Source organism: Phoca vitulina, unplaced genomic scaffold, assembly GCF_004348235.1.
Source record: "Phoca vitulina isolate PV1807 unplaced genomic scaffold, GSC_HSeal_1.0 scaffold63, whole genome shotgun sequence".
Classification (NCBI taxonomy): Eukaryota; Metazoa; Chordata; class Mammalia; order Carnivora; family Phocidae; genus Phoca; species Phoca vitulina.
This window is the reverse complement of record NW_022589766.1, coordinates 2,792,955-2,820,846: the sequence shown is the minus strand read 5'-3', so window position 1 is coordinate 2,820,846 and position 27,892 is coordinate 2,792,955. Positions and strand designations below refer to the sequence as shown.

General features: G+C 36.4%; 1 protein-coding gene across 2 annotated transcripts in view; it reads left to right on the top strand.

Moving 5' to 3' along the window:
- ATAD2B (ATPase family AAA domain containing 2B) overlaps positions 1-27,892 on the top strand; it is a 157,698-nt gene that overhangs the window by 6,224 nt on the left and 123,582 nt on the right. For both annotated transcript variants that reach the window (XM_032391456.1, XM_032391455.1), the window contains exons 2-7: positions 15,267-15,418; positions 21,421-21,470; positions 21,828-21,981; positions 23,470-23,572; positions 24,416-24,524; positions 27,281-27,397. In XM_032391456.1, coding sequence (XP_032247347.1) covers positions 15,267-15,418; positions 21,421-21,470; positions 21,828-21,981; positions 23,470-23,572; positions 24,416-24,524; positions 27,281-27,397 — 685 coding nt within the window. The remainder of the gene's footprint in view (positions 1-15,266; positions 15,419-21,420; positions 21,471-21,827; positions 21,982-23,469; positions 23,573-24,415; positions 24,525-27,280; positions 27,398-27,892) is intronic.

Here is a 27,892-nt window from a genome sequence, read left to right as displayed (position 1 = left end):
TGGCAGGGAAAGGGAGAAGCAGGCTCCCTGCTGAGCAAGGAACTGATGCGGGACTCAATCCCAGGACCCTGGGATCATGAGCTGAAGGCAGACGCTTAACAGACTGAGCCACCCAGGTGTCCCAAGTATGCCTCATTTTAAATTATTTTCATGTTGGCAATCTTTACTTTAGCTGTATTTACTTGTTGCATTTTGCTCTTCTGCCCATTGGTGGTAGCATAATAAGGAGAGGAGTAAACAAGGTTTATTTAGCATTTCATGCCAGGTGTTTAATGCTGTCTCATTTAATCCCAGCAACCCTGTAGGGCAGGTGATGGTACCTCCATTTTACAGTTGAGGAAATGAATTGTCAAAGAGGTTAAATGGCCTGTAGAAGACCAAATAGGTAATAAGTAGTAGGTAATACGTAATATCAAGTAGGTAATAAGTGGATTTAATATTTAAATCTAGTTCTGTTTTCTCCACTTGTGTATCTTACTGTCTCATCTGTATTTATCACTACTCTTTGATGCTGTTCAATCAGTAGTTTCTACAAATATCTGGAAAAGCAAAGAAGGCAGCTGTTGTACAGTCAAGAAATTCTCTACATACTGTGTATAGACAGATTTTTACTAGACTATCTGGAGTTGTGTCTTAGATTGTATTAGGACTAAAAGAGGGAATAGTGGCCTAAAGGGATATGAAATACTGGATAGCGATTTTTCAGTAATTGTTTGCTGCCTTATTTCATGGTGTGGGTGTAGGAAAAGGAACAGACATGTTGTGGAGAGATCATTTTGCAGTATTGTAAAGATGACTTGGGGGAAAAAAAATCCCTATAAAGAGAGTAAGTCTGGGGCATTGTGGTCTACAGTAGAGGTATATTGTGCTGCCATCTTTCCCCTCTGCTTGGCGATATTTATCAATGTGTATGTTTTCTTTTATGCTCTGAGAATCTGTTTATTTGAGGGGTAGATAAGTGTTTTCCATTTGAAAAAATGTGTCATGTTTTAAACCTCTTGAAAAGAGATTATATAGCATACTTATAAATGAAGATACATACTAGTGAATTTAACATGTTTAGCATTATTCGTTTGTGTCTGTATTCTAGGACCCAAATCAGAATCTCTGGACCAGTGGTGCTTCACATCCCCATAAAATGATACGTTTTCTGGGGACGCCTGGGTGGCTCAGTTGGTTAAGCGGCTGCCTTCAGCTCAGGTCATGATCCCAGGGTCCTGGGATCGAGTTCCGCATCGGGCTCCTTGCTCAGCAGGGAGTCTGCTTCTCCCTCTGCCTGCCGCTCCCCTTGCTTGTATGTGCGTGCTCTCTCTCTCAGACAAATAAATAAAATAAATGATATGTTCTCTGATCTTGCTAGACAGGACCTTGGAGAAAATTCAACCTAACTTTGGTGGTGAGGCTTGCTTATTCCTTTGTTCTTTCATTCAATCAATAAATACTTATGAAGTACTACTGCATTAAAATGTAAGTGCGGGGCGCCTGGGTGGCTCAGTCGTTAAGCGTCTGCCTTCGGCTCAGGTCATGATCCCAGGGTCCTGGGATCGAGCCCCGCATCGGGCTCCCTGCTCCGCGGGAAGCCTGCTTCTCCCTCTCCCCCTCCCCCTGCTTGTGTTCCCTCTCTCGCTGTGTCTCTCTGTCAAATAAATAAATAAAATCTTAAAAAAAAAAAAAAAAAAAGTAAGTGCATTGTGGGCAAGCATTTTTGTCTCTTTGGTTCACTGTTACAGGACTGCCATGTTGCAAAAAGTCAAGGAGGCACCATTCACACTGCAGTCTGTGTGAATGGCACCCACTGGAATTGTGCATTGCAGTCTTTTTATGTTATATGCTGCAGCTAACATCCTCATGCAATGTCCCTTGAGGACTTGGTATAGGAATTTCTTTGAGATACCCAGGAGTGGAACAGAGTATACATGTACTTAAATATTACTTCACATTTGCTGCTCTGGTCTCTGCTTCTAGGAGTAGTTTATAGGGGTTCCTATATCCCCAGACACCTGCCAGTATTTGGGAATACCTAGCTTTTTTTTTTTCTTTTTTCTTTTTTAGGATTCTTATGGAATTTTTATTTATTTTTATTTATTATTTTTTATTATGTTCAATTAGCCAATATATAGTACATCATTAGTTAGTACCTGGCTTTTTAATTGCTTTTCTTTTTTTTTTTTTTTTTTTTTAAAGATTTTATTTATTTTCTTGACAGAGAGAGACATAGCGAGAGCAGGAACACAAGCAGGGGGAGTGGGAGAGGGAGAAGCAGGCTTCCCGCAGAGCAGGGAGCCCGATGTGGGACTCGATCCCAGGACCCCGGGATCATGACCTGAGCCGAAGGCAGACGCTTAACGACTGAGCCACCCAGGCGCCCTAATTGCTTTTCTTTGGTTACTACTTTTATGAACAACTCTTTATGTCCATAGTAATTTCTTTGATTTATCTCTAGATGCTGTTAATATTTTTGCCCATTTTTCTGTTTTCTACTGAAGTTGTTAATTTTTCTTGTTTTCAGTGGCTTTTAATCTTCTTGTCCCATAGTAAGGGATAATGTTTACATTATGACCCTTTTCACACATAATAATTTTTCCTATTTAGATCTTTGATTTATTTTATTCTAGACAACCTGTCCTTTGTACTGCCACTTGATAATGTGCCAAGTTTCTGTATATGTTCTGCTCTGATCTCTCTATTCTTTTTTGTTGGCCTGTTTGTTCTTGTGGCAGTACCATACGGTTTTCATGACTGTGGTTTATAAATATATTAATATCCTAAAAAAACAAGTTCCTCCTTTTTGTTTTTTTTCAAAGTTGACTTAGATTTTCAAGGATCTTCATTCTTTACATATACATTTCCAGTTAAGATTATGGAATTCCTCAAAAGATCCAGCTAGAATTTTGATTGGGCAAGTATTTGATATATATGCTGCTGCAGTGAGAATGGCAGAGTATTTGGATTCCTAGATTAATTTTCAGAGAATTGACACCTTCATAATAAATCCAAGAGCAAGGAACATCACTCACATAACCTCGTTTGTATATTTCTCTTGTGGAATTTGATGCTTTCCTTGTGACCTAATATACTGTCAGTTTTGGTGAGTGTTTTGTATGCTTGAGAAAAATGTATATTTTTTTATTTGGTGTAGAAAAATATATATGATGGAAAACATTAGGAGATGGAAATACTATAGTGTGGATTTATTGATTACTCGATACTTAAATCTCTTGTCTTTTTTTAAAGATTTTATTTATTTATTTTTGCAAGAGAGAGAGAAAGTGCACACATGCGGGCAAGCACCAGTGGGGGTCTGAGGGACAGAGGGAGAAGCAGACTCCCTGCTGAGCTGGGAGTCTGATGCAGGACTCTATCCCAGGACTCTGGGATCATGACCTGAGCTGAAGGCAGATACTTAACCCCTGAGCCACCCAGGTGGCCTCTCTTGTCTCATGTTAGGATTTTACCTAATTTTTTTGTTGTTCAAATCTTCCTGTTGTATATATATGTCTGTGTATTTTATTTTAGTTTAGTTTAATTTTTTTAAAGTAAGTTCTATACCCAACCTGGGGCTTGAACTAATCACTCCAGAATCAAGAGTTGCATGCTCTACTGAGTGAGCCAGCCAGGAGCCCCCCCCACCCCCATATATTTATTTATTTTTAAAGCTTTATTTTTTTAAAAATTTTATTTGTCAGAGAGGGAGAGAGATAGAGCGTGTGCGTGAGCAGCAGAGGGAGAAGCAGGCTCCCCGCTAAGTAAGGAGCCCAGTGCGGGACTCCATCCCAGGTCGCTGGGACCATGACCTGAGCTGCAGGCAGATGCTTAACCGCCTGAGCCACCCAGGCATCCCTCTATGTATTTTTATTTTTATTTTATTTTATTTTTAAATTTTCTTTTTAAGATTTATTTATTTGAGAGAGAAAGTGAGTGAGAGAGAACACAGAGGGAGTGGCAGAGGGAGAGGAAGAAGCAGACTCCCCGCTGATCAGGGAGCCCGGATGCGGGGCTCGATCCCAGGATCCCGAGATCACGACCAGAGCCGAAGGCAGATGCCCAGCCGACTCAGCCACCCAGGAGCCCCCCTCTCTCTCTATTTTTATTTTTTTAAAAAGATTTTATTTATTTATTTGACACAGAGAAAGTGAGAGAGAGAGACAGAGAGCAAGCACAAGCAGGGGGAATGGCAGGCAGGGGAGAAGCAGGCTCCCTGCTGAGCAAGGAGCCCGATGTGGGACTCGATCCCAGGACTCCGGGATCATGACCTGAGCTGAAGGCAGCCGCTTAACTGACTGAGCCACCCAGGCGCCCCTCTATATATCTTTTTAAAGAAACTTTTTATTTTAGAATTGTTTCTAATTTCTTTCCTGCTTTATTCTTAATTCAATGATTGTCAAGAAGTATATTGTTTACTTTTTCAAACAGTGGACATGTATTTTCTAATTATCTTTTTGTTAATCACTTCTAGTTTCATACCACTATGTTCAGGAGACATACTCCATATGATTTCAGTCTTTTGAAATTTGTTCTGATTTATTTTTGTCACCTTATTTATGGTTAGTTTTGGTAAATGTGTACACTTGAGTGTGGATTTTGCAAGTGGGGATGCAGTGTTACAGTATCTAGTAGGTCATATTTATGAACCTTCTGATTTTGTTTTATTATTTTATTTTATTGTATCTTATTTTATTTATTTATTTATTTAAGAGTGGGAGAGAGAGAGAATGGGCGGGGGAGGGAGAGAGCATCTTAAGCCAGCTCCACTCCCAGCACAGAGCTCGCCTGGGGGCTTGATCTCAGTGTCATAAAACTTTAAAGCAGGCTCCACACCTAGCACCCAGTGAGCCCAGCGTGGGTCTCCAGGGGGGCTGGGGGGTTGGGGGGTAGCCTGGAGGGGTGGGTGGGGTGGAGGGTGGGGGTGTGGGGGTGGGTTGGAGGTGTGGGTGTGGGGGGCTTGTTGCCAGGCTTGATCTTACGACCCTGAGATCATGACCTGAGCTGAAATCAAGAGACGGACCCTTAACCTACTGAGCCACCCAGGTGCCCCTATTCTTTCTTTTTTTTTTTTATTTTTTTATTTATTTTTTTGCCCCTATTCTTTCTAACTACATACTGTTTAACATACTTTTATAATGTTCTACCTTCCTATCTGTGCTGTATTGTCTAGAATTTTAGTTCTGACTTTTTTATGGATATAAGTACTTTGTCTTTTTCTTTAATTTTTAGTTTTTTCCAGTAGGAATAAATTTTTCTAAGGTATCAATTTGATTATCTTTTTATATTTCATATTATCATCTTTTATTTCTCTTCTTTGTGAATACTTCCTCCAAGAATATTTTCAGTTTGGGACTTTTTCTGACAAACTTTCTGTGGCATTATGTGGCTGAAGATATTTTCATTATGCTCTTTCATTTAAGTAAAAAAGTTGGCTGAATACAAAATTCTAGGTTTAATACTTAAAGAATATTACTTTAGGGCGCCTGGGTGGCTCAGTTGGTTAAGCCACTGCCTTCGGCTCAGGTCATGATCCTGGAGTCCCGGGATCGAGTCCCACATCCGGCTCCCTGCTCCGCGGGGAGTCTGCTTCTCCCTCTGACCCTCCCCCTTCTCATGCTCTCTCTCTCAAATAAATATATAAAATCTTTAAAAAAAAAAAAAAAAAAAGAATATTACTTTATTGTTATCTTGTGTCTAGTGTTACTCTTGAAGTTTGATGTTGGTCTGATTCTTTTGTAGGTGTTCTTTCTCTTTTGAAGCTTATAGATTTTTTTTTGTCTTTGTGCATACATTTTGCTAATTTTAGGCATGGGTTTTTCCTTTACCCTTTTTTGGCAATCTTAGCTCTTTTAGTCTGTGGTTTTTCATCTTTTTAAGATTGTGGTCAATTTATCATTTCTATTTTATTTTATTTTATTTTATTTTATTATTTTTAAGTAATCTCTACACCTAAAGCTTGAACTCATGACTGTGAGATCATGAGTTCATGCTCTTCTGACTGAGCCAGCCAGTTGCCTCAGTTTATTATTTCTTAGTGATAATTTAAAATTATCATTTCTTCAAATATTACTTCTGGGACTCATATTATTCAGATGTTGGCACCTAGAAAAATTTTGTCCCTAAATTGATAATTAAGCAAACTGTTTTTAAGCACTTTGGATGGCCTACTGGAGAAATTTACTGACAGTTACTTGAGTAAACAAACTTTCAGTTACTTGAGCTACTTGGTCCTTCTTGTGGCTGACTCCCGTTGACTATTTTGGTGTCCATGTGTTAAGTGGCCCATTTCTTGGGATAAAGCATTGCAGTTGCTTGATAAAAGTTCATTTCCTTTACAGCTTGTTAAGACCCTTTAACTAGAGTATACTCCAGTGTTCACACTCAGGATATGTGTTATGGTTGTGTACATGATTGTGCAAATTAAAGGAAGTTACTTTTAAAAAAGCAAACCCCATTGCAGAGCTATACTTCTTTTTTAATCAAGGACACATTATAAAAATTTAAAAAGTTTGTGTAGAAACAGGAGGAGCTTCATTAACAGATGTGCACAAATGAGATGGCAGCATAAATTCATGAGCTGGTGGGTGGATTCTTTGTTAAAAATTTAAAAATACTTTAAAATTTAGAATTTTAATTTAATTTTCATATTTTAGTTTTTACTATTCTAATTCGGTTTCCAAATTTATTAGATGGAAGAATTGAGGGGAAGTGTTAGTTGCTCAAGAGCATACAATTATTTTATTTTACTTTATTTTTATTTTTTTAAGATTTTATCTATTTGACAGAGAGAGACACAGCGAGAGAGGGAACACAAGCAGGGGGAGTGGCAGAGGGAGGAGCAGGCTTCCCGCTGAGCAGGGAGCCCTATGCTGGGCTCGATCCCAGAACCCTGGGACCACCACTTGAGCCAAAGGCAGACGCTTAACTGACTGAGCTACCCAGGCGCCCTGATTGGTTTCTTAAGTAACTTTTATTTAAAATAATATGCCAGAGTGGCACGTTTTGGAGCATCCAGCCCTTGGGCCCTCCTCTGAAACTTCCCTGGAAGGTTTTTGTTTTTGTTTTGTTTTGTTTTCTGTTTTTTAAAAAAATTTATTTAAATTCAATTAGTTAACATATAATGTATTATTTGTTTCAGGGGTACAGGTCTGTGTTTCGTCAGTCTTATATAATACCCAGTGCTCATTACAACACATACCCTCCCCAGTGTCCATCACCCAATTACCCCATCCCTCCACTCCTCCCCTCCAGCAACCCTCATTTTGTTTCCTATGATTAAGAGTCTCTTAGGGTTTGTCTCTCTCTCTCTGGTTTCATCTTTTTTCATTTTTTCCTCTCTTCCCCTATGGTACTCTGCTTGTTTCTTAAATTCCACATATCAGTGAGATCATATGATAGTTGTCTTTCTCTGATTGACTTACTTTGCTTAGCATAATACCCTCTAGTTCTATCCATGTTGTTGTAAATGGCAAGATTTCATTTTTTTTGATGGCTGTGTAATACTCCATTGTGTGTGTGTGTGTGTGTGTGTGTTTGTGTGTACTACATTTTTATCCATTCATCTGTCAATGGACATCTGGGCTCTTTCCATAGTTTGTCTATTGTGGACATTGCTGCTGTAAACACTGGAGTGCAGGTGCCCCTTCGGATCACTACATTTGTGTCTTTGTGGTAAATACCCAGTAGTACAGTTGCTGGATTGTAGGGTAGCTCTATTTTCAACTTTTTGAGGAACCTCCATACTGTTTTCCAGAGTGGCTGCACCAGCTGAGCATACAATTATTTAGAAGCAGCAGTTCAATTGAAAATGGAAATTTTCTTTCTTTTCTTTTCCTTTCTTTTGTTTCTAAGTAATCTCTACACCCAACTTTGGACTTGAATTCACGACCCTGAGCTCGAGTTGCATGCTCTCCTGACTGAACCAGCCAGGTGCCCCAGGAAATTTTGTTTTAAAATTCTTTAATATCGTTAATTGAGTAACTCTGTGTACCAGATAAGACACTGAAGATAAAGGAATATGCAAGACTCTTGGTCTTAGCTCTTTGACAAAATATTTTATTTATTTTTTTAAAAGATTTTATTTATTTGCCAGAGAGAGACACAGGGAGAGAGGGAACACAAGCAGAGGGAGTGGGAGAGGGAGAAGCAGGCTTCCCTCTGAGCAGGGAGCCCGATGTGGGGCTGGATCCCAGGACCCTGGGATCATGACCTGAGCCGAAGCCAGACTCTTAACGACTGAGCCACCCAGGCGCCCCGGCCTTTATTTTTTTTAATAGGTGAAGTGGAATTAGTGGGTCAAAGGCATATGTATTTTAAATTTTTATGGGTTTTTCCAGATTGTTCTCTAAACAGGTTAAATCAATATGCATCCCACTCCCCAATACTCAGAACTATTAAGTTTTTATATACCTTTTACTGGCTGAATTAAGGAGTTAGGCTTTAACTTTCTTGAAGAGCAGAGACTATCTTGTCATCAAGTATCTTTAGTATCTAACACAATAATAGGTGCTTAATAAATTTTGTTTGTGAAACGAATGAATTCACTAAAGAGAATTTAATAAGATTATAGAGTTATACTAATCCTACAAAGTCAAGCAAGTGCCCTTACTTGAGACTATATCCACTGTCAGGCTGTAGGTGTAATATTTGTTACTTCTACTACCTCACCTGGTTTTCTGATTACCTCACCTGGTTTTCTGAACAGTCTTATGAGGTGAATAGTAGTTTTTAATTACAGTGGTAGTGCTGCTATATATATAAGACTGGTCCTGTGCAACATTTAAGTCTGTGGCATTTTTCTGTACCTATGTCTCTTTCTTATTTTAAGTAATGTATTATTTTCAGATTAAAAATTATTTTCCATGAAGAAAAATGTATCTTAAATTATAATAGACTTTTTTTTTTTTTTTACAGTTCCTCAGCTCACTTGTATATATTTTTGTCTCTTTGTATATCCTTTCATACATTCATTCTTGTTTAGAAATCTTAAACTAGTAAGCCATTGCTCTTGGGATATTTGAGGAAAATTTAGGATCTTTTGTGAGCCTAAAGTTTTAGGACTTTGTGGAATAGCACTGGCCCTAAGCAAATAAATAGCAGTGTGGTTTGTTTTCTGCAGTCATGGTAACTGCTGAAAGAAAAAGAAATTGCTCTTCTAAGCTTTCTCATGAAAGCAGGAGTAATTATTTTTAAGAAAGGTAGAGGGGCGCTGGGGTGGCTCAGTCGTTAAGCATCTGCCTTCGGCTTAGGTCATGATCCCAGGATCCTGGGATCGAGCCCCGCATCGGGCTCCCTGCTCAGCGGGAAGCCTGCTTCTCCCTCTCCCACTCCCCCTGCTTGTGTTCTTGCTGTCACTATCTGTCAAATAAAATCTTAAAAAAAAAAAAGGTAGAAAAAAGGACTGTGTTATATAGGAAACTGGAAAAGATTGATGGTACACATATACTTTTTGATCTAACCTGGGTGATAATGTTTCTGTTTTGTTTATTTTTTGTCTCTTTGAGGATCTTTTTCTCATCAGTTATCTTACTCTTTAAAGTTTTATTTTATTTATTTTTAAAAAAGATTTTATTTATTTATTTGACAGAGAGAGAGAGAGCACAGAGAGAGAGCACAAGCAGGGGGAGAGGCAGAGGGAGAAGCAGACTCCCTGCTGAGCAGAGCCGGATGCAACGTGGGGCTTGATCCCAGTACTCTGGGATCACGACCTGAGCTGAAGGCAGACAGTTAACCGACTAAGCCACCCAGGCACCCCTAAAGTTTTATTTTATTCTCTTCTGTGGTTCCTTCTATTTATAAGAAACCATATCATCTTTTAGTTTTTATTTTTATCTTTTTTTTTTTTAAAGATTTATTTAAGAGAGAGAGAGAGAGAGGGGCAGAGGGAGAGGGAGAGAGAATCTTAAGCAGACTCCACACTGAGCACAGAGCCAGACGCAGGGCTCAATCTCAGGACCCTGAGGTCACGACCTGAGCCAAAACCAAGAGTTGGGGTGCCTGGCTGGCTCAGTTGATAGAGCACCTGACTCTTGATCTTGGGGTCATGAGTTAGAGCCCCACGTTGGGAGTAGAGTTTAAGAAAAAAATAAAGGGGCATTAAAAAAAAAAAGAAAAAAAAAGAATTCTTCCCTGGCTTTTTTGACTTTGTAACCTCTTTAGACTGTTGTCTCATCTTTCTTCACACTGACACTTCCTATAATAGCTCTGTAGTCATCACCTGTATTTTCTCACTGCTCACTCAGTTCTTCCCCTAGTGATTTCTGCGTTTTGGAGAATTTGCCCTATCAGAAGTTATAGTGACATCCTAATTACCAATCCACAGGTTTATCAGCTTTTTTCCCATTTAGTCGTTTTGGAACAAACTTCCACTTCCCTGTTTTAGTGAGACGCTATATATTTTTCTCTAGTTTATACAAAATCCTGTCTGCTCTTCGATTGAATGTAGGCCTTTTTAAGATTTTTACTTCTGCTTTCTGTTTTTTCATTCTGTGTATTACTTATGATCCGTCTTTTAAAAATTTTAAAAAGATTTTATTTATTAGAGAGTGCATGCAGGAGCGCATGGGGGAGGAAAGGCAGACAGAGAAGCAGACTCCCTGCTGAATGTGGTGCCCCACTTGGGGCTGGATCCCAGGAGCCTGAGATCACGACCTGGGCTGAAGTCAGATACTTAACCAACCCAGACGCCCCTTACCTATGATCCTTCTATTCCCATGTCATATCTATCTCTAGTCCTCACCTCACTCTGTCTCAGAGCTGCATTTCCCACAGCCTGATAGCTGTCTCCCTACATTTCTGGCTAGAATTCTAAACCTAACTTTTGAAATTAGAATTCACCATTACACTTCTTCCTTTAAAATCTGTCTCCTGGCTTCCCCTTCATACCCACTAAAAAATAACAACCACTTCTACACCTGCAGTTATTGTGCTTATTTGAATGCCGGCGTCACTAATTTCTCAGTTATTCTGCTTTCTGGAATCAGTTTCTTATTTTCTACTTCCACAATTCTACATGAGGCCATCATCAAGCCTCAGATTAATCTCATGGTTGGCTAATTCACTTATTTCCTTGATTTTCTCATTTTTTAATGTTATAGTTGGATATATCCTTTTTGTCTTTACATTAAAACCCAGATTCTAGATTTCTGACAAATTCTCATCTGGGCAGGAAGTCTTCCCTAAAAATTAGAGTAGCATAAATTCTTCTCTGCTTTGTTATTCTCAAGTTCTTTTGCCTGGCTTTATGAAACTTGTGGTAGGATAGTGGCTAGTATTTGTAGTAGCTGATGAGGATGGCTTAAGGCACTTTAAGACTCAAGGAGAAAATGATTTTTGCTACTTGGAAAAATTAAACTATTTTTAAGGTTAGAATTTAGAGTAAAAAGTCATTTAGGTGGGAATGACTTTATGTTTTCATTGTACTTTTATTTTCTGTGGCATTTGGAACTATTACTATTACACTTCTTTTGGAAGTTATCTCATCTTTGAATCATGTTCCTCTGACCATTCTTTGTGCTCCATTATTATGTTTTTACAAAATAAAGTCCTCATCATTTATGATATCTTTGTTCATCTCTACTGGCAGTTACCGTTTTTTGTTTTTGTTTTCAGAGAATTGTGTACTTTTTATGGTACTTACTGTAATATGCCATATATTGTCATTGTGACTGTCAACCCAGTAGATTGTGTATTGAGTTCAATTAGGTCTAATCTTTTTTACCATTGTCCTCCAAGTCTTAAGTACACAGTAGGCTCCTCAATAAATGTTTGTTAAATGAAATTATTCCCTAGTCTGAGATGCCTTTCTTACTCATGGATTGTAATCACTCTGACACAAATTGCTAAATGACTGTGGGTAGCTTGCGTAATCTCTCTTAAGTATCTTTGTTCTGAAACTGGCAACGCCTTCCCTCAGAGGGTTAGGTTATAATTAACTAGTAAAATGCTTTGAAGATGAAAAAGTTAAAGTTGAGCATTATGATCATCCTATTAAAGGAGAACTGTTAGTACACAGGTTTGTAGGTAAAAGCTTTCCTAAAGCTTGGCATTAATTAAATGGTGCTGAAGTAATTAATTTGTATGTATTTACATTTTGGTTATTTGCTTTACTTAAATCCCTAGATTTCTTTGGAGGGAAGGAGCTTTTTGTAGTGTTACTTACTTTGAGATCTCTGTCATAGAGTCAAGTCCAAATTGAAACCCTACCAAAATAAGAAAAATACAACAGAATAGTGGAGCAGTTGGGATGATGTGACTCATAATTGTATTATATGCTAGAAGTCCTCAAACTTTTGGGTACTAAGAATCATTTGGAGGCTCTTGTTAAAAATATCCCAACTCCAGAGATTCTAGTTTAGCAGGTTATGTTTCTTTAAATGAGAAATCAGGTGATTTCTGATTCAGGTAGTATGTGAATAACACTTCGAGAGACACTCCTTGAATGGAACTGAAAAAAGCTAGTACAATATGAGAGAATGATCAATAAATAAGCCTACAAACTTGGGGCACCTGGCTGGCTCAGTTGGAAGAGCATGCAACTCTTGATTTCAAGGTTGTGAGTTTGAATCCCATGTTGGGTGTAGAGATTACCTAAATAAATATTTAAAAAAATCCTACAGACTCATTTAAATTGATAGTCAAAGAGTTATGTAGTAACTGTAGTAGAATATAATCAAGTGCCAAAAACGTATAATAGAGTTGCAGCTAGTAGAGGAAAAAGGTCAATTTAGATAAGATTAGATCCTTCAGGTAAGATTTTAAGAAAAGATGGGTCTTTTTTCTTTTTTTTTCTTTAAGTAAGCTCAGTGCTCACTATGGGGCTTGAACTCACGACCCTGAGATTAAGGATTGCACATTTTACCAACTGAGCCAGCCAGGCACCCTGGAAAATATGGGTCTTGAAGGGTGAGTGATAGGATTTGATCAGGAGGAGTAATGCTGGCCTGGTCTGTCTAAATTGGTGAAGAAGTTCACAGGTATCAGTCTGTATTCACAAACATGCCTTAGTTTAGAACACATGCCATTGCTTCCTCAGTGACTGCTTATTGAGTACGTTATATAATAATGCTTTTCAGACATTATGTGCACAAGAATCACCTGGGGATCTTATAAAAAAATGTTTTCTGATTGGATAGTCTGGGGTGGAGCACATTTGAATGACAAATGTAGAGAGTAATCAAGTCTTGGATGAGTAGTTGAGTTGGATGACCTTTAAGACACACTTTAACCTTAGTATTTTTATAAATTTCTAAGGTGGAGTGTTTGAGATAATATAAAGAGGACTATTATATTTTAGGAATGGCAGGAACTAATTTTTTTTTTCTCTAGTTCTGTCAGCCATTCGTTAGCCATGTGATGTTGGGCTCGTTAATGTACTCCATTAAAGGGTGGGGGTTGGAGAAGGCAAGAGCCTGAGGAAGTGAAATTTAGTGCAATTTTAAGATTTATTATTTTAGAGCTGGAGAGTAGGGGGGGGGCAGCGGGAGAGGAGGAGACAAAGAGAAGCAGACAACCTACTGAGTGTAGAACCTGAGGCAGCCTGATCCCACAATGGATCACGACCTGAGCCGAAATCCAGTGGGTCACTTAACTGACTGAGCCACCCAGGTGCCCCAAAATAGTGCATTTTAAAAAAAGCACTCATTTGTTAAGTACAGTAAGCATATTTATTGATAAAGTACTATTACATGATTGAATTGCATCTTTTTTTTTTTTTTAAAGATTTTATTTATTTATTTGACAGAGAGAGACACGGCGAGAGAGGGAACACAAGCAGGGGGAGTGGGAGAGGGAGAAACAGGCTTCCCGCTGAGCAGGGAGCCCGATGCGGGGCTCGATCCCAGGACTCTGGGATCAGGACCTGAGCCGCAGGCAGACGCTTAACAACTGAGCCACCCAGGCGCCCTGATTGAATTGCATCTTAAATAGTTTTTCCTCCTCTACCGAGGATAGTTTGGAAGTAGCTAACCAGTTTTTCCTGGTAATTTAAACTAATAAGTGATGCTGTATGTTATACATACAAAAAATGTATGTATATGTACAATACATATGTATTGTGTATGTATACATACAAAAAAACTAATATGTTTATTTTCCTTAATTATAGACACTCTGATGTTTGAATATCTAGTAGTTTTTCCCTTTGTGTTTTTTAGTGTGAATGTGGTCTTGTGGCTTTAAAACTAGCTCATGGCAAATTGTATTAACACCACAAAATTAGAAATTGGTCTTTTTGTAAAATATTTTTTAGTAAGTGAACCGTTAAATCTATATGTTATACTTGGTTACGTTTAAACATATACAGTAATACAAGTTTTTGTTTGTTTTTTTTAAAAGTAAGCTCTAAGTACAACATGGGGCTTGAACTCAAGACCCTGAGATCAAGAGTCATGCTCTACCAGCTGAGCCAGTCCAGCGCCCCTATTACAAGTATTTCTTAAGTTTGTTTGCTAATGGCTACATTTTGACTAGTTATTTGTGTAAAGTAGTTGTCTTGCTTTGGGAAAATAGGATTTAGAAATGTGCATTTATGAAAAGGATATTTCTTATATTTTTCTTAAGTTTGTATAAAAGGAAATAAAACTTTATTTGGTAGCATATTGAAAATGATCATATATACCTTTGAAATACTGATCTATAATATCAAGTGATTAAGTATTAGCATTGAATTAAATCATCTCTAAAGTAAAGGTTCATCTTCCCTCTGCTCTCTTACCCACTTGCCCAATATCCAATGAACTGAGTGGTGAAGAGGAGAGCTGCTGTGCAGATACTGACCTTTCTTAATCTGAGGACATGTAGCTGGAGAGGGAAAAATGGAAATGTGATGGTTGGAGGTCTCTGGTTGAGAAATTGGTTATTTTAAACAAATTATTAATTTGTTTAAAAAAGCAAATAAATAAATGTATTGAAGATAATGGAAGCCATGTTTCTCCTTGAGAAGAGCTTTACAAACATGAAAGCGGAAAGTCTGGAAAGAAGCTTAAGGTGTAGAATTAGAATTAGAAGCCTTGGTGTACACATGTATGTTATTATTCATGCACAGATAAATGGGTATAGATGTGTAGGCTTGAAACTATTGTAAAACAACAAACTCTATACTTTTCTGATTATAAATGTAATCTAACTCCCTTGTTTCTGTATTTACAGATTATTACATTTGCTATACTTATAGAGTGATTCATTTAGTAAATATTTATTGGTTGAATAAATACTGTACTTTATCAAGAATTTAGGAATTCAGTGTTTTAAGAGGAATAATTTCATTTTTAACTGTCTTTCAGAAAGCTGAAGTTGATGGTAGTTTAAGTGATAGCCACGTGTCTCCTCCAGCCAAACGCACTTTGAAACAACCTGATTCTGTTTGCAAAGACAAATCAAAATCACGAGGTACTGGTCAGCGAGAGGAATGGAACATATCAACTGGACAGGCCAGGTGAGAAGTGAGAACTCATCCACTGTTTTTTCATGAATAATTTGATATGATTCAGGGCTCATATTAATGCTAATTTTCTTAAATTGTAAAGCCACTATTGTCTAGAAATACTTATCAATTTTTAAACTTGTTTTATGATTTTGTATGTGTTTTTATTTTTTCTAAATATCACATAAAATATATTTGTTATATAAAAATATGTAGTATATAATAGAAACTATTATTACTAAAAGAATAAGGATTTCGATAGGTCTTGAATATGCGTACATACTTATACTCCTGGAAGTTTTAAATAAAGATATTTGGTTAGAAGTATATTTTTATTTGAAAATAAAGTAAAATCTCCCCTTTCTAAAATTATTAAATATTATACTTGAATTGATATACTAACATGTAATAAAATAAAAATTAATTTTTAAAGAAATCTTTTCATTTGTCTGCTTGTTGTCAGTTTAAATTTGCTTTGGGTTTGGCTCGGTATGTATCAGGAAAACTTTTACACACTTACCAAAGTAATAATAATAATTTAATGTAGATAAGATAGGCACCACACACAGAAAGGATTTAAACTTTGAACTCAGAATTCTTAGCTTCTCTTTTCTCCAGTCTTTGATGTAGAAGTGCTGATGATGTGCTGACTACAAACAAAAGTAAAAGGGAAATCCTTTGGTTTCTTTCCTCCTCGAAGTATTTAAAAATTATCTGATTTTATATGTATAGGTAAATTCTGGATACTGTTATTCTTTTTTTTTTTAAATATTTTTTGAAAGATTTTTATTTATTCATTTGAGAGAGAGACAGAGACAAAGAGAGCACAAGCCGGGGGGAGGAGCAGAGGGAGAGGGAGAAGCAGACTCCCCGCTGAGGTAGGAGTCCTTCCATGAAGGAGATCATGACCTGAGCCAAAGGCAGATGCTTAACCATCTGAGCCACCCAGGTGCCCCTGGATACTGTTACTCTTTAATGAAAAAAAATCTTGGGGTTATATAGACTTTGATAGGCAGTATACATTTACTAGTCCCTGAAGAGTCTTTTACCTATTTCAGTATGTTCCAGAAGATGCACCACTTACTATAAGTTTTTTATTTTGCATTGTCTGGGAGCTAAGTAGGAAAATCTTGAATCATAGCCTGTTGATTTTTCTTTTCCCACACTCATTCATCTGTGAGATAAAACAGATCTAGGTCGCTATAATGATGTTACTTAAAATGAGTACTGCCCTTTAATTACACTTCTAGACTTGATCTACCTGTTGTAATCTGTATCCTATATTTATTAAATGAATGAATCAGGCTTCTTTTTCTAGATAAATGTTTCTTAAAATTGTTCTTTTAGTGTCAAAGTTTTACCTTTCACTGTAAGATAATTTTAACAGTTTGAGTATATGATGGGCACTTGATTGTCTTCATCTTAGCCACTCAGAAGGCCTTTGTGTAATTGATCTTGATTATGTCTTTTTTTTTTTTTAAAGATTTTATTTCTTTATTTGAGAGAGAGAGAATGAGAGAGAAAGCACATGAGAGGGGGGAGGGTCAGAGGGAGAAGCAGACTCCCCGCCGAGCAGGGAGCCTGATGCGCGGGACTCGATCCAGGGACTCCAGGATCATGACCTGAGCCGAAGGCAGTCGCTTAACCAACTGAGCCACCCAGGCGCCCTTGATTATGTCTTTTGTATAAAAAAAGCCTCAAAAATTGTTTTGGGGAGAGAGTTTTGCTTCATTTAGGTGCCTTAGTGTGATACTCCTTATTAAAAAAATACTAAGTACATTTTGAATAAAAAGCTTAAGAAATAATGAATACTAACAATTTATTATTTATATTTTGGCAGAAGAATAACAATTTGAAAAGTTTTTTTGAGTTTAATTTTCATTTAGTAATGTAAGTGCCACACTGTTAGAATGTTCTGGTGTTTCAGATGACCTGAAAAGAAGACACCATTTGACCTGTTATTAGATTCAACAGAATTGAATTTTGAGGAAAGCTTGTAGTTAAAAATATTTTAGATTTTGAGATAGTATAAATACAAAAATCAGGATTTATTTGGAAGCTTGTGTTTGTTTTTATGTCATGAGCCTGAGAATCTCGATTCCTTTATTTTAGTAATCCTAAGGTCTTATGAGCATCTAAAGTAAAATTATTAAGCTTCTTTCACAAAAATGCTTTGTTACAAATGTAATTCATTTTGGGGAAAGTGAATATAGATAAGAATTAGTATTCACTGAAAAATAATGAATCCTAAAGGACTTTGTAAAGACTGCTAAATTTTTAATTTTTAAATTTTTTCAGGCAGGTGGGGAGGGACAGGGGGAAGGAGAGAGAGAGAATCTTTTTTAAATTAAATTAAATTAAATATTATGTCATTTTTAAAATTTAAATTCAATTAGTTAACATGCAGTGTAGGAGAGAGATAATCTTAAGCAGGATCCACCCCAGTGCAGAGCCGGACCCAGAGCTCAATCTCACAACCCTGAGATCATGACCTGAGCCGAAATCAAGAGTGGGACACTTAACTGACTGAGCCATCCAGGCTCCCCAAGACTGCTAATTTTTTTTTTTAATTACTGTTGATTGGTGAAATAACTTTTGAGAGCTCGGTAATTGGATGAAGATAGAGGTAAAAGTGGAACTAGAACTTTGAAGTTTTCATAAATGATTTGAAATAGATTATGAGTTTTCTTTTGGGGAGAAATCGGGGCTTATATATTTAAAGGCTCAAGTTTATCAACATAATTATGATAATTTTTTATAAAATAAGGATTTTTTTTGGTTAAAAATTTTACTATATATTCTTCTTTATCTTATATGTAGAAATTCACAAATATCCATGCTAGCCTAGATAGCTATTACAGCTTACAAATATTTTGAGTAAAGAATCCCATTTTTGTCAGCTGATATTTAATTAGCTACTAGACATTTATTGAACTGGGATGCTGTGTGTGCGTACGTGTGCACACGTGTCTGTCTGTGTTGTTGGAGGAGGCACCCTAGAGAATGTGACATGCACTTAATGTCTCTAGAATAATAGAAACACATGCTTTAAGATACAGACAAAATTAAATCCTTTTTTTTTTTTTAAAGATTTTATTTGACAGAGAGAGACACAGTGAGAGAGGGAACACAAGCAGAGGGAGAAGGAGAAGGCTTCCCGCTGAGCAGGGAGCCAGACGTGGGGCTCGATCCCAGGACCCTGGGATCATGACCTGAGCCGAAGGCAGGCGCTTAACGACTGAGCCACCGAGGCGCCCTAAAATTAAATCTTTGATAAGACTAACTGTACACTTAAATGTAGTATGCATGAAAATTTTGTTTTGTGGTCAGATGATGAGAGAGTAGTGAGGTTAGGCAGAAATGTAACCACTTGTTAAACTGCTGAGGCACATAAAATTGTAGGTAGTATTGGTTAAGGTCTTTTTTTTTTTTTTTTTAAAGATTTTATTTATTTATTTGACAGAGAGAGACAGCGAGAGAGGGAACACAAGCAGGGGGAGTGGGAGAGGGAGAAGCAGGCTTCCTGCTTGAGCAGGGGGCCCGATGCGGGGCTCGATCCCGGGACTCCAGGATCATGACCTGAGCCAAAGGCAGTTGCTTAACCAACTGAGTGGCACCCAATAAAACTTTTTTAGGCATATTATGTTATTATATAGGCAGGCCAGTTCTTAAAATCCCAGTATTCTCTCTTTCCATACTCAGGTATTTAATATTCTGTCTCCTTTTTCATCTTTATAAAGAGAAATGGTAATAGAAAAAGGATGACAGTAATCTATGATTGTAAGATAATTGGATTGATTGAAGAATAAGTTTTTATTTTTCCTTTTTAAAACAGATCTTTCATTAGCAATGAAATAAAAGCTAAGTAAGCATTGTCTTCTTCAGAGGAACAAAAAGCTTATTGTGCTTTTTTTCAGTGATGTTGTTATTGTTGAGAAAAGTTTTAGATTTCTTTTGTAGAATGATTTCAGGATTAGCATCTTATGTTTTTGAATTATTTAAGTATGTACAATTTCAACAATTTGATTTTGCATACGCTAAAATTCATTTGGAGCCAAGACTTGTAAATAAACTGATCAAACTGAGTTAATATTATGTTGGGTCCAAAGCCAAGTATATTTATGAAGTAGTAAAATTGACTTTTCTATGTGGTTTTAAGTGAGTTCCAGAAAATTTGATATGCATAATCTTTCCAAGGAAAGATATGTTAATATGCCAATTTCATTACTTTATGTGTACTTTGTGTACAAAGGTGCTAAAAATGAAATACTTTCCAAGGGGTGTACCATATTAGAATGAGATACTTTTGTTGTTTTCTGGGGGAAGGGAGGGCAGGAGTTTTTTGTTTTTGCGTTTTTCATAGTATAAGTACATACAACAGTTTTAGTTTTGTGTATATCCTTTAGTCATCCTAGCTCTGACCTTTATTAGGCAAGGGCATTTATAACTAATATTTAATATTTAACATTTAAAATTTAGCATGAAGAGTGGTGGAGTAACCCAAAACATTAGAATATTTTAGTTAAGAAAATTTCTGCAAACAGGAGTGGGCGATACAGGTTTCCAGTTATGGAATGAGTAAGTCACGGGGATGAAAGATACAGCATGGGGGAATATAGTCAGTAAATGGTATTGTAATAGCATTGTGTGATGATAGATGGGAGCTACACTTGTGGTGAGCACAGCATAATGTATAGGTTTTTTGAATCACGGTGTTATGCACCTGAAACTAATAATAACATTGTGTATCAAGTATACTTCCATTAAAAGAAAATTTTGTGCAAACCATATAGATAATAGAAGAGAAGATAATCCTATATTTACTATTTTCTGAATGGTCCTTTCCCTTTTTTTTAATTTTTGAAAATAATAATCATTGGGTATTTAAAAAATACCTTAGTAAGTTTACATCGACAGTTCTTTTATTATGTAGCAATTTAGTTTTTGTTTTTTACTTTCTAATTACACAAAAGCATACTGTGAAATTTTTTTTTTTAAGATTTTATTTATTTATTTGACAGAGATAGCTAGAGCAGGAACACAAGCAGGGGGAGTGGGAGAGGGAGAAGCAGGCTCCCCGCTGAGCAGGGAGCCTGATGTGGGGCTCAGTCCCAGGACCCTGGGATCATGACCTAGCCAAAGGCAGACGCTTAATGACTGAGCCACCCAGGCGTCCCCATACTGTGAATTTTTTTAAGTCTTCATGTTTTGATGACCATTTAAGTATCTTCTTACTGAATTAACGTTTGCTTTCCTTCACCCAAAAGGGAGAATTGTATGATGACTATTTTGAGAAATTAGCTAAGTTTTCATTTATCAGGTTAGATTGTGTAATAAAATATTTTGGAGAAATTATTAAACGGTATTGATGTTCAAGGGCTTTATTCTTCCCACAATTTATTTTTTATTTTATTTTATTTTTTTAAGATTTTATTTATTCAACAGAGAGTGACATAGCGAGAGAGAGGGAACACAAGCAGGGGGAGTGGGAGAGGGAGAAGCAGGCTTCCTGCTGAGCAAGGAGCCCGATGCGGGGCTCGATCCCAGAAACCTGGGATCATGACCTGAGCTGAAGGCAGACGCTTAATGACTGAGCCACCCAGGCGCCCTGCACAGTTTATTGTTTGAATAAATTTGTCGTTGTTTGATTTTTACTTTGTTAACCAAAACCAATAACGCATGTCTCTAACCATTGCTGCTTATGGTATCAGTTAACTTTATGGTACATTGTTAGGCTTCAGCCTCTTCTTTGGACTTTATAGAGTTGGAGACAGAGTAAATTCAGTTTATAATCTGTTATTAAAGCTTTTCTTGAAGTAATGAAATGACTCATAGCAAGTATATTTTATTAATTGGTATATTACCAATCTTAGAATAAAATAATGTCATCTTTACTCTGAAAAAAGTAATATTACTGACATTTTAAAGATTAAAATGATTCCACCAGTATTGCGTTTCTTGCTTCTTTAAATGAATGTTGATGTGTTTGCATATTAAATATAATTGTGTTCTAGGTTAACTTCTCAGCCTGGTGCTACATTACCAAACGGACATAGTAGCTTATGTGAGTATTCTGTTATGAAACTGGTTAGTATTGAAATTCTTACTAATGTTGTTAGTAAGTGTTAAAGCGGGATAAAACAGTGATTTACTAGTATGTTCAGCATACAGTTGGAAATGACTGGATTTCAGTCATAGTGCTTACGTAATTGTTAAACATTGAGAAATCAGTACAAATGAAATTATTAAAATTATTATGACAGATTGTAAATAGTTATCAACTTTAGATTATTGGATATTAAAGCCATTTAAGAGGTAATATTAAATTTTTTGTAGTCTTTTATAAGTAATTTTTGATGTATTTTTTCTTTTTTCTTTTTATACTCTGTACTTTGAACTGTAAATCTCTCTCTTCTTGTAGCCCTTCGAAGCCATCCCCTTCGAGGGGAAAAGAAGGGAGATGGGGACCTTTCTTGTATAAATGGTGACATGGAAGTCAGAAAAAGTTGTCGTTCCAGGAAAAACAGATTTGAAAGTGTGAACCAGAGTTTGTTATTTGATCAACTAGTAAATAGGTATGAATGCTTATGCAGTAAGCAGTTTAATTTAATTTATTTATTTAATTTTTCAGATTTCAAAATTTCAAAATCAGATTTCAGATTTAAAAAAAATCAGTGATTTTTAAGCTAGATATGTTTTAAAAAATAACTTAAGCACTGACTTAGTAATAAATGCAATTATTTTAAAACTTAATTTGAATTAATAGTGGTTAGCAATGATTATCAGTTTCTAGTCCATTTACTAGATTTAATAGTTTATGTAATAGCTAAATTTTTCTCATCCTTTTTAAGTTTTTGTGCATAAATAATATAAAAAGTAATTTTATTCTGTCTTTACTATTATAGTCCTTTAACATTTGCTCATTAACAATTTTTGACAATTTTCAAGCAACATTAAATTCCATTATTGATGTGTAGTAAGTATACTTTTGTTTAGTCAAGATTTTGAATTAAAGGTCTTTTGAGACTGGGTATATGGGATATAGTTAGTGAATGAGCCTAGCAGATTGCTCAGTGTCTCCATGCAATGAAATTTTATTCTTCTCAGATGATAAATTATCCTACTTAATCCTTGCAATGACCTGGAGAGAAGGGAGGTCAGTATAATCCCTATTTTACAAGAGAGGAAATTATATTTTATACCGGTAATGTCAAATTCAAGTATTAGTTAAGTACGCTGATCATTATCTGGACACACAGTAAGTGCTGTATAAATGTGTTTAAAAGATAAAATGTGGTAATGTTAGCCTGTATTTCGTAGAGGTCAGTGTTGTCTAATTTTTGAAAGTATCTGTTCAGTTAACCTTATGTTGGTTTTAAACTTTTTTTTAAGTAGGCTCCATGCCTAGCCTGGAGCCCAACACAGGGCTTGAACTCACGACCTTGAGATCAAGACCTGGGCTGAAACCCAGAGTCAGACGCTTTACCAACTGAGCCAACCAGGCACCCCTGGCTTTAACCTTTTTTTTTTTTTTTTTTTTGCCTTCCTCCCCCCAGCTTTAAACTTTTTATAGATTTTCTGTCCTATAAATTTTCTTAACACTATCTTCAAATAAAAATATTGAAATTTTTTTCATTGCCTACCATTGGATCTGGTAGTCATTTATAGTGGCATTGTGGAGTTAAATATATGGAGTATCATAGATTTTATTTTTAAGTAATCTCTACACTCAACATAGGGCTTGAACTCACAACCCTGAGATCAAGAGTTGTATGCTGTACTGACTGAGCCAGCCAGGTGCCCCAAATATTTGGAGTATTATAACAAATGTTCTATTTTATAAGTTTTATTATAATAAATATATTAAGGTAAAAGATGTTCTGGATTTTTGGGGGACATTATCTTCTGATGATGCTGATTCAGAAAGTTATTTAATTGGGATGCCATGTACAGTTACATATCAAAGATAATTTGATTATGTTTTGATGAAGAGCCTTTTACATGTATGACACATTGTGTGGTTTCACAGTTGTCTAAATCCTAGTTTTATTATGTGATTGTAGTACTGCTGAAGCTGTACTACAGGAAATGGACAACATTAATATCAGACGGAATCGTCGGTCAGGAGAAGTAGAGCGACTTAGAATGTGGACAGATACAGAATTTGTGAGTATATTAACTTTAACAACCTTGGCAAATATTTTTTATTTTGGTTGAGGAATTCAAAGGGAGGGTGAGCAGCATTTGGATTTTCTTGAATTAACAGATTTGTTCCTTTCTTTTTTCTACCTTAGTTTGGGATTTTATGTTTTCTTCTTCTGTCCTTACTCTGCTTGCCACAACCTTCCCCAAAAGACCCTCTGTGCTTTTGCCGGAAGAGTCATCTTAAATTACCACTCTGATTCTGTTACTTTTCTGATTTGAACCTTTAATGTTCTTTTTATTGTGTACTGAATTAATTAAAAACACCTTGACCTTCATAATCTGGTTTCAGCTTTATCTTCTCACAGACCATTGCCCAAATATAAACAGATCATTCTTGTTCCTTTATCCTTCACTTCTGGTAATACTTCCTGTTAGGGACTGCTGCAGTCCTACCATTGTTTCAAGGTTCATCTCAAATGCTGCCTCCCTTCCCTTTCCTCAGCAACAAGAGCAGCATCTCTCTGAATTCTATGGTACATTGTATCTTTCTTTATGGCATTTAATTTGTTTTACCTTGTTTTATAGTTACCTGTGACTTGTCTTATTCCATCGTAGTAGGCTGTAATTTGCTTCAGGGAGAAAGTATGTTCATGGCATTGTAATTTTAAATTTTCAAATATTTGTTTTATTTTTCCTCTTGTCCCTTACATTTTTTGAATTCAGGAACCTCCATTTTTCATGAATCTGTGCCTTCAAATAGGTGCTCAGTAAATTTCAAGAGTGGTCATGTACCATTGGGTTAATGATATTTATAGATAGGAATAAATTCCATGTTAATATTTGATGGCTTTCTTTCTTTAAAAGGAAAACATGGATATGTATTCAAGAGTGAAAAGGCGAAGAAAATCACTGAGAAGAAATAGTTATGGGATACAGAATCATCATGAGGTCTCTACTGAGGGTGAAGAAGAAGGTTTGTAAAGTACCTTGTGAAGTAAATACTACAAAGTTCAGGTGGGAGGGAGGAAAAATATATACAGGTAATATATGCGTAATATTGCTGGGTGGGTGATTTTTGGCTTTAGAGCTCTATATTGTATAATTTGGAATAATTTTTATTTGGCATTCTGAGTTTTCACTTTCATCTGGAAAAATGCCTTTATACTCTACGTCATTATGTAATTTATCTTATTAGTAGCCCTCAAGTGACCTAATCTGGTGTGGCATTTGCCATGGGCTGATTTGTTGTTAGGTGAGGCCTCTTTTGTGTTTAGATACCGTCTAACTGGAAGCCTCTATCTGCCTTCTATCTATATCCTCTGAATCTCTGATTATTTGGGTCCCAAATTTAGTTATGGAATGAGAAGTGAATGGTGAGGTTCAGAGAAAGAGGGCCTGCTCATGTTAGTGGAGGGGGTTGTACTGCTCTTTTCTGAGGCTTGTCTGGGTTCTGAACTGAAGAACCCTGGCTGAATTTGTAGGGCTGGAGCTGGGAACATGATGAAAGTACATTTGCCCCAAAGATTATAAATCAATGACTAGTAAGTACACCTATAGATTTCAATTCTTAGGTGTTAATCTTTATTGAAATGGATTTTCAGAAGATTCGGTATATTGTAAATGCAGGATAGTTGTATTTTACCAGGATATCTTACCAGTTCCTACTATTTGTATAGCTTAGATGGAGATGAAGGGGTTTATTTCTCAAATTCTCTAATATATTGTTAGTGAGTTTTGAAGAGCTGATATTTCTAATGAAGGTACTTTATTGAGCAAATATTATTGTTGTTATAGCTAGAGCCTCTATATTGCTTCCTTTGGAGAAAATCAGTATAGGTGAGACAGATTTATAATGTGACTTTTGCCTTTTCATTAAATGAACACCTTTGTAGAGTTTTCAGAATAGATTTGCCATATATAGAATTTCTTCCCACAATATTATTGTGCAGGTGTTTCTCAAAACTTAATATTTTTTGAGGATTTAAAGAGACTTATTTGGGTATAAGTAATTCATTTAGATAATAATATTGTATTTACTGATTTTCTCTAGAACTTAATAATAAAAATTTTTATAAGCTTAGAATAAGCTTTCAGATGTTTGCATTTTTAGTCTCCTATTTCAGTCAGTATCACTGGTGGTTTTGAAATTTTTCCTATTCCTTAATATGGTTGTGTTATATTGACAATTCCTGTGGTAAAAGTTAATCACAAAGCATATTGCATTTGGGAACCATAAGCCAATAAATTTACATTAGAGTTTTATTTATTTTTTTTAAAGATTTTATTTTTAAGTAATATCTATACCTAACATGGGGCTTGAACTAAAAAACCTGAGATCAAGAGTTGCATGCTGTACCGACTGAGCCAGCCAGACACCCCAGACTTTTATTTTTAACTGTAAATTGGGGTGCCTGCGTGGCTCAGTCGGTTAAGCGTCTGCCTTTGGCTCAGGTCATGATCCTGGAGTCCCGGGATCAAGCCCCGCATTGGGCTCCCTGCTCAGTGGGGAGTCTGCTTCTCCCTTTGCCCCTCACCCCGCTCGTGTGCTCTCTTGCTCTCTCAAATAAATAAATAAAATCTTTAAATATGTATATATATATAAATAAATAATAAAAAGTGGTTTGGCTATAACTATGATATGACATCTATTTACAGTTTACTTTTTTTAAGATTTTATTTATTTGAGGGAGAGACAAAGACAGTGAGAGAGCACGAGGGGGGAGGAAAGGGAGAAGCAGGCTCCCTGCTGAGCAGGGAGCCCAATGCAGGGCTCGATCCCAGGACCCTGAGATTACCACCTGAAACGAAGGCAGACGCTTAACCGACTGAGCCACCCAGGCATCCCGAGCCAAAACACTTTTTAAAAATAAACATTTAAGATTTATGTACACTATAATTTATTTTTTAAGTGTATAGTTAGGTGAATTATAAAGTGATCACTTCCGTCAAGAAATGAACCATTAACACCCCAGAAATTGGCTTCATGCTCCCTCCCAATTCCTACCTGCATTTCCTATCAAAATAGAACTAATTTGTGCTTATTTGTTGTCAGCAGGCCTAACAAACCATTATACTACCAACAAAAATTGCTCTTGCTGTAACATTAGTAATTAGCTTGTAAGCATATTTTTTGAACTACCAAGTGGTATTTGAATACTAACCTTATTCACTGGTGGATAACTGGCCATTAAATGAAGTTTGATGCAAATTTTGATTCATCTTCTATTACTGTTTTGTATGACCAAAGAAATGGAAAGATCATAAGTATACCTAGGTTATTTAGCAGAGAGCTATATTATTTGTAGGAAAGGCATTTTTTTTTTTTTTTTGCATCTATCTAGGTTGACTTTTGATTGTATTGACATATGCTGTATCATACAATGTTGACACTTTATTTATTTATTTATTTAAAGGATTTTATTTATTTATTTGACAGAGAGAGACACAGTGAGAGAGGGAACACAAGCATGGGGAGTGGGAGAGGGAGAAGCAGGCTTCCCGCTGAGCAGGGAGCCCGATGCGGGGCTCGATCCCAGGACCCCGGGATCATGACCTGAGCCGAAGGCAGACAGTTAACGACTGAGCCACCCAGGCACCCCACAATGTTGACACTTTTAAATGTCAGCTGTGCAGAGAGTTAAAAGACAAAATGTAAATACTCATTTCTAGAGTTAACCAATCCTTGTGGATTAAAACAGTGATTCTTTTCTTTTGTGTGGGGGAAACTAGAATCTCAAGAGGAGGATGGAGATATAGAAGTTGAAGAGGCAGAAGGAGAAGAAAATGATAGACCGTATAATTTGAGACAAAGGAAAACAGTGGATCGATACCAAGCACCTCCAATAGGTAAGAAATGCTGAAGAACTTCTTTTGTAGTTGAGTAGCTTATTCTGCTCCACCCCTTTAAAAAAAAAAAAAAAATCAGTGCTGCTGAATTTAAAGATTTTATTTTTAAGTGATCTCTACACCCCATGTGGGGCTTGAACTCACAACCCCAAGAGTTGTATGCTTTACCGGCTGAGCCAGCCAGGTGCCTCTAGTGTTGCTGAATTTAGAAGAATGGAATCTCTTGTAGTTACAGTCATATTTTTTTATATTTACTTATGTTCACAGACACAACTGAAAGAAAGTTGAAGTACGCAGTTGCAATATAGAATTACATACAGCATGTACATTTTATTTAAAGACTCTTAAATTTAGTAATAAATACTGCTCATACTTCTGTAATACTTTAGATTTCTTTCTTATTTTTTTAATTTTTTTATTGTTATGTTAATCCCCATACATTACATCATTAGTTTTAGATGTAGTGTTCCATGATTCATTGTTTGTGCATAACAC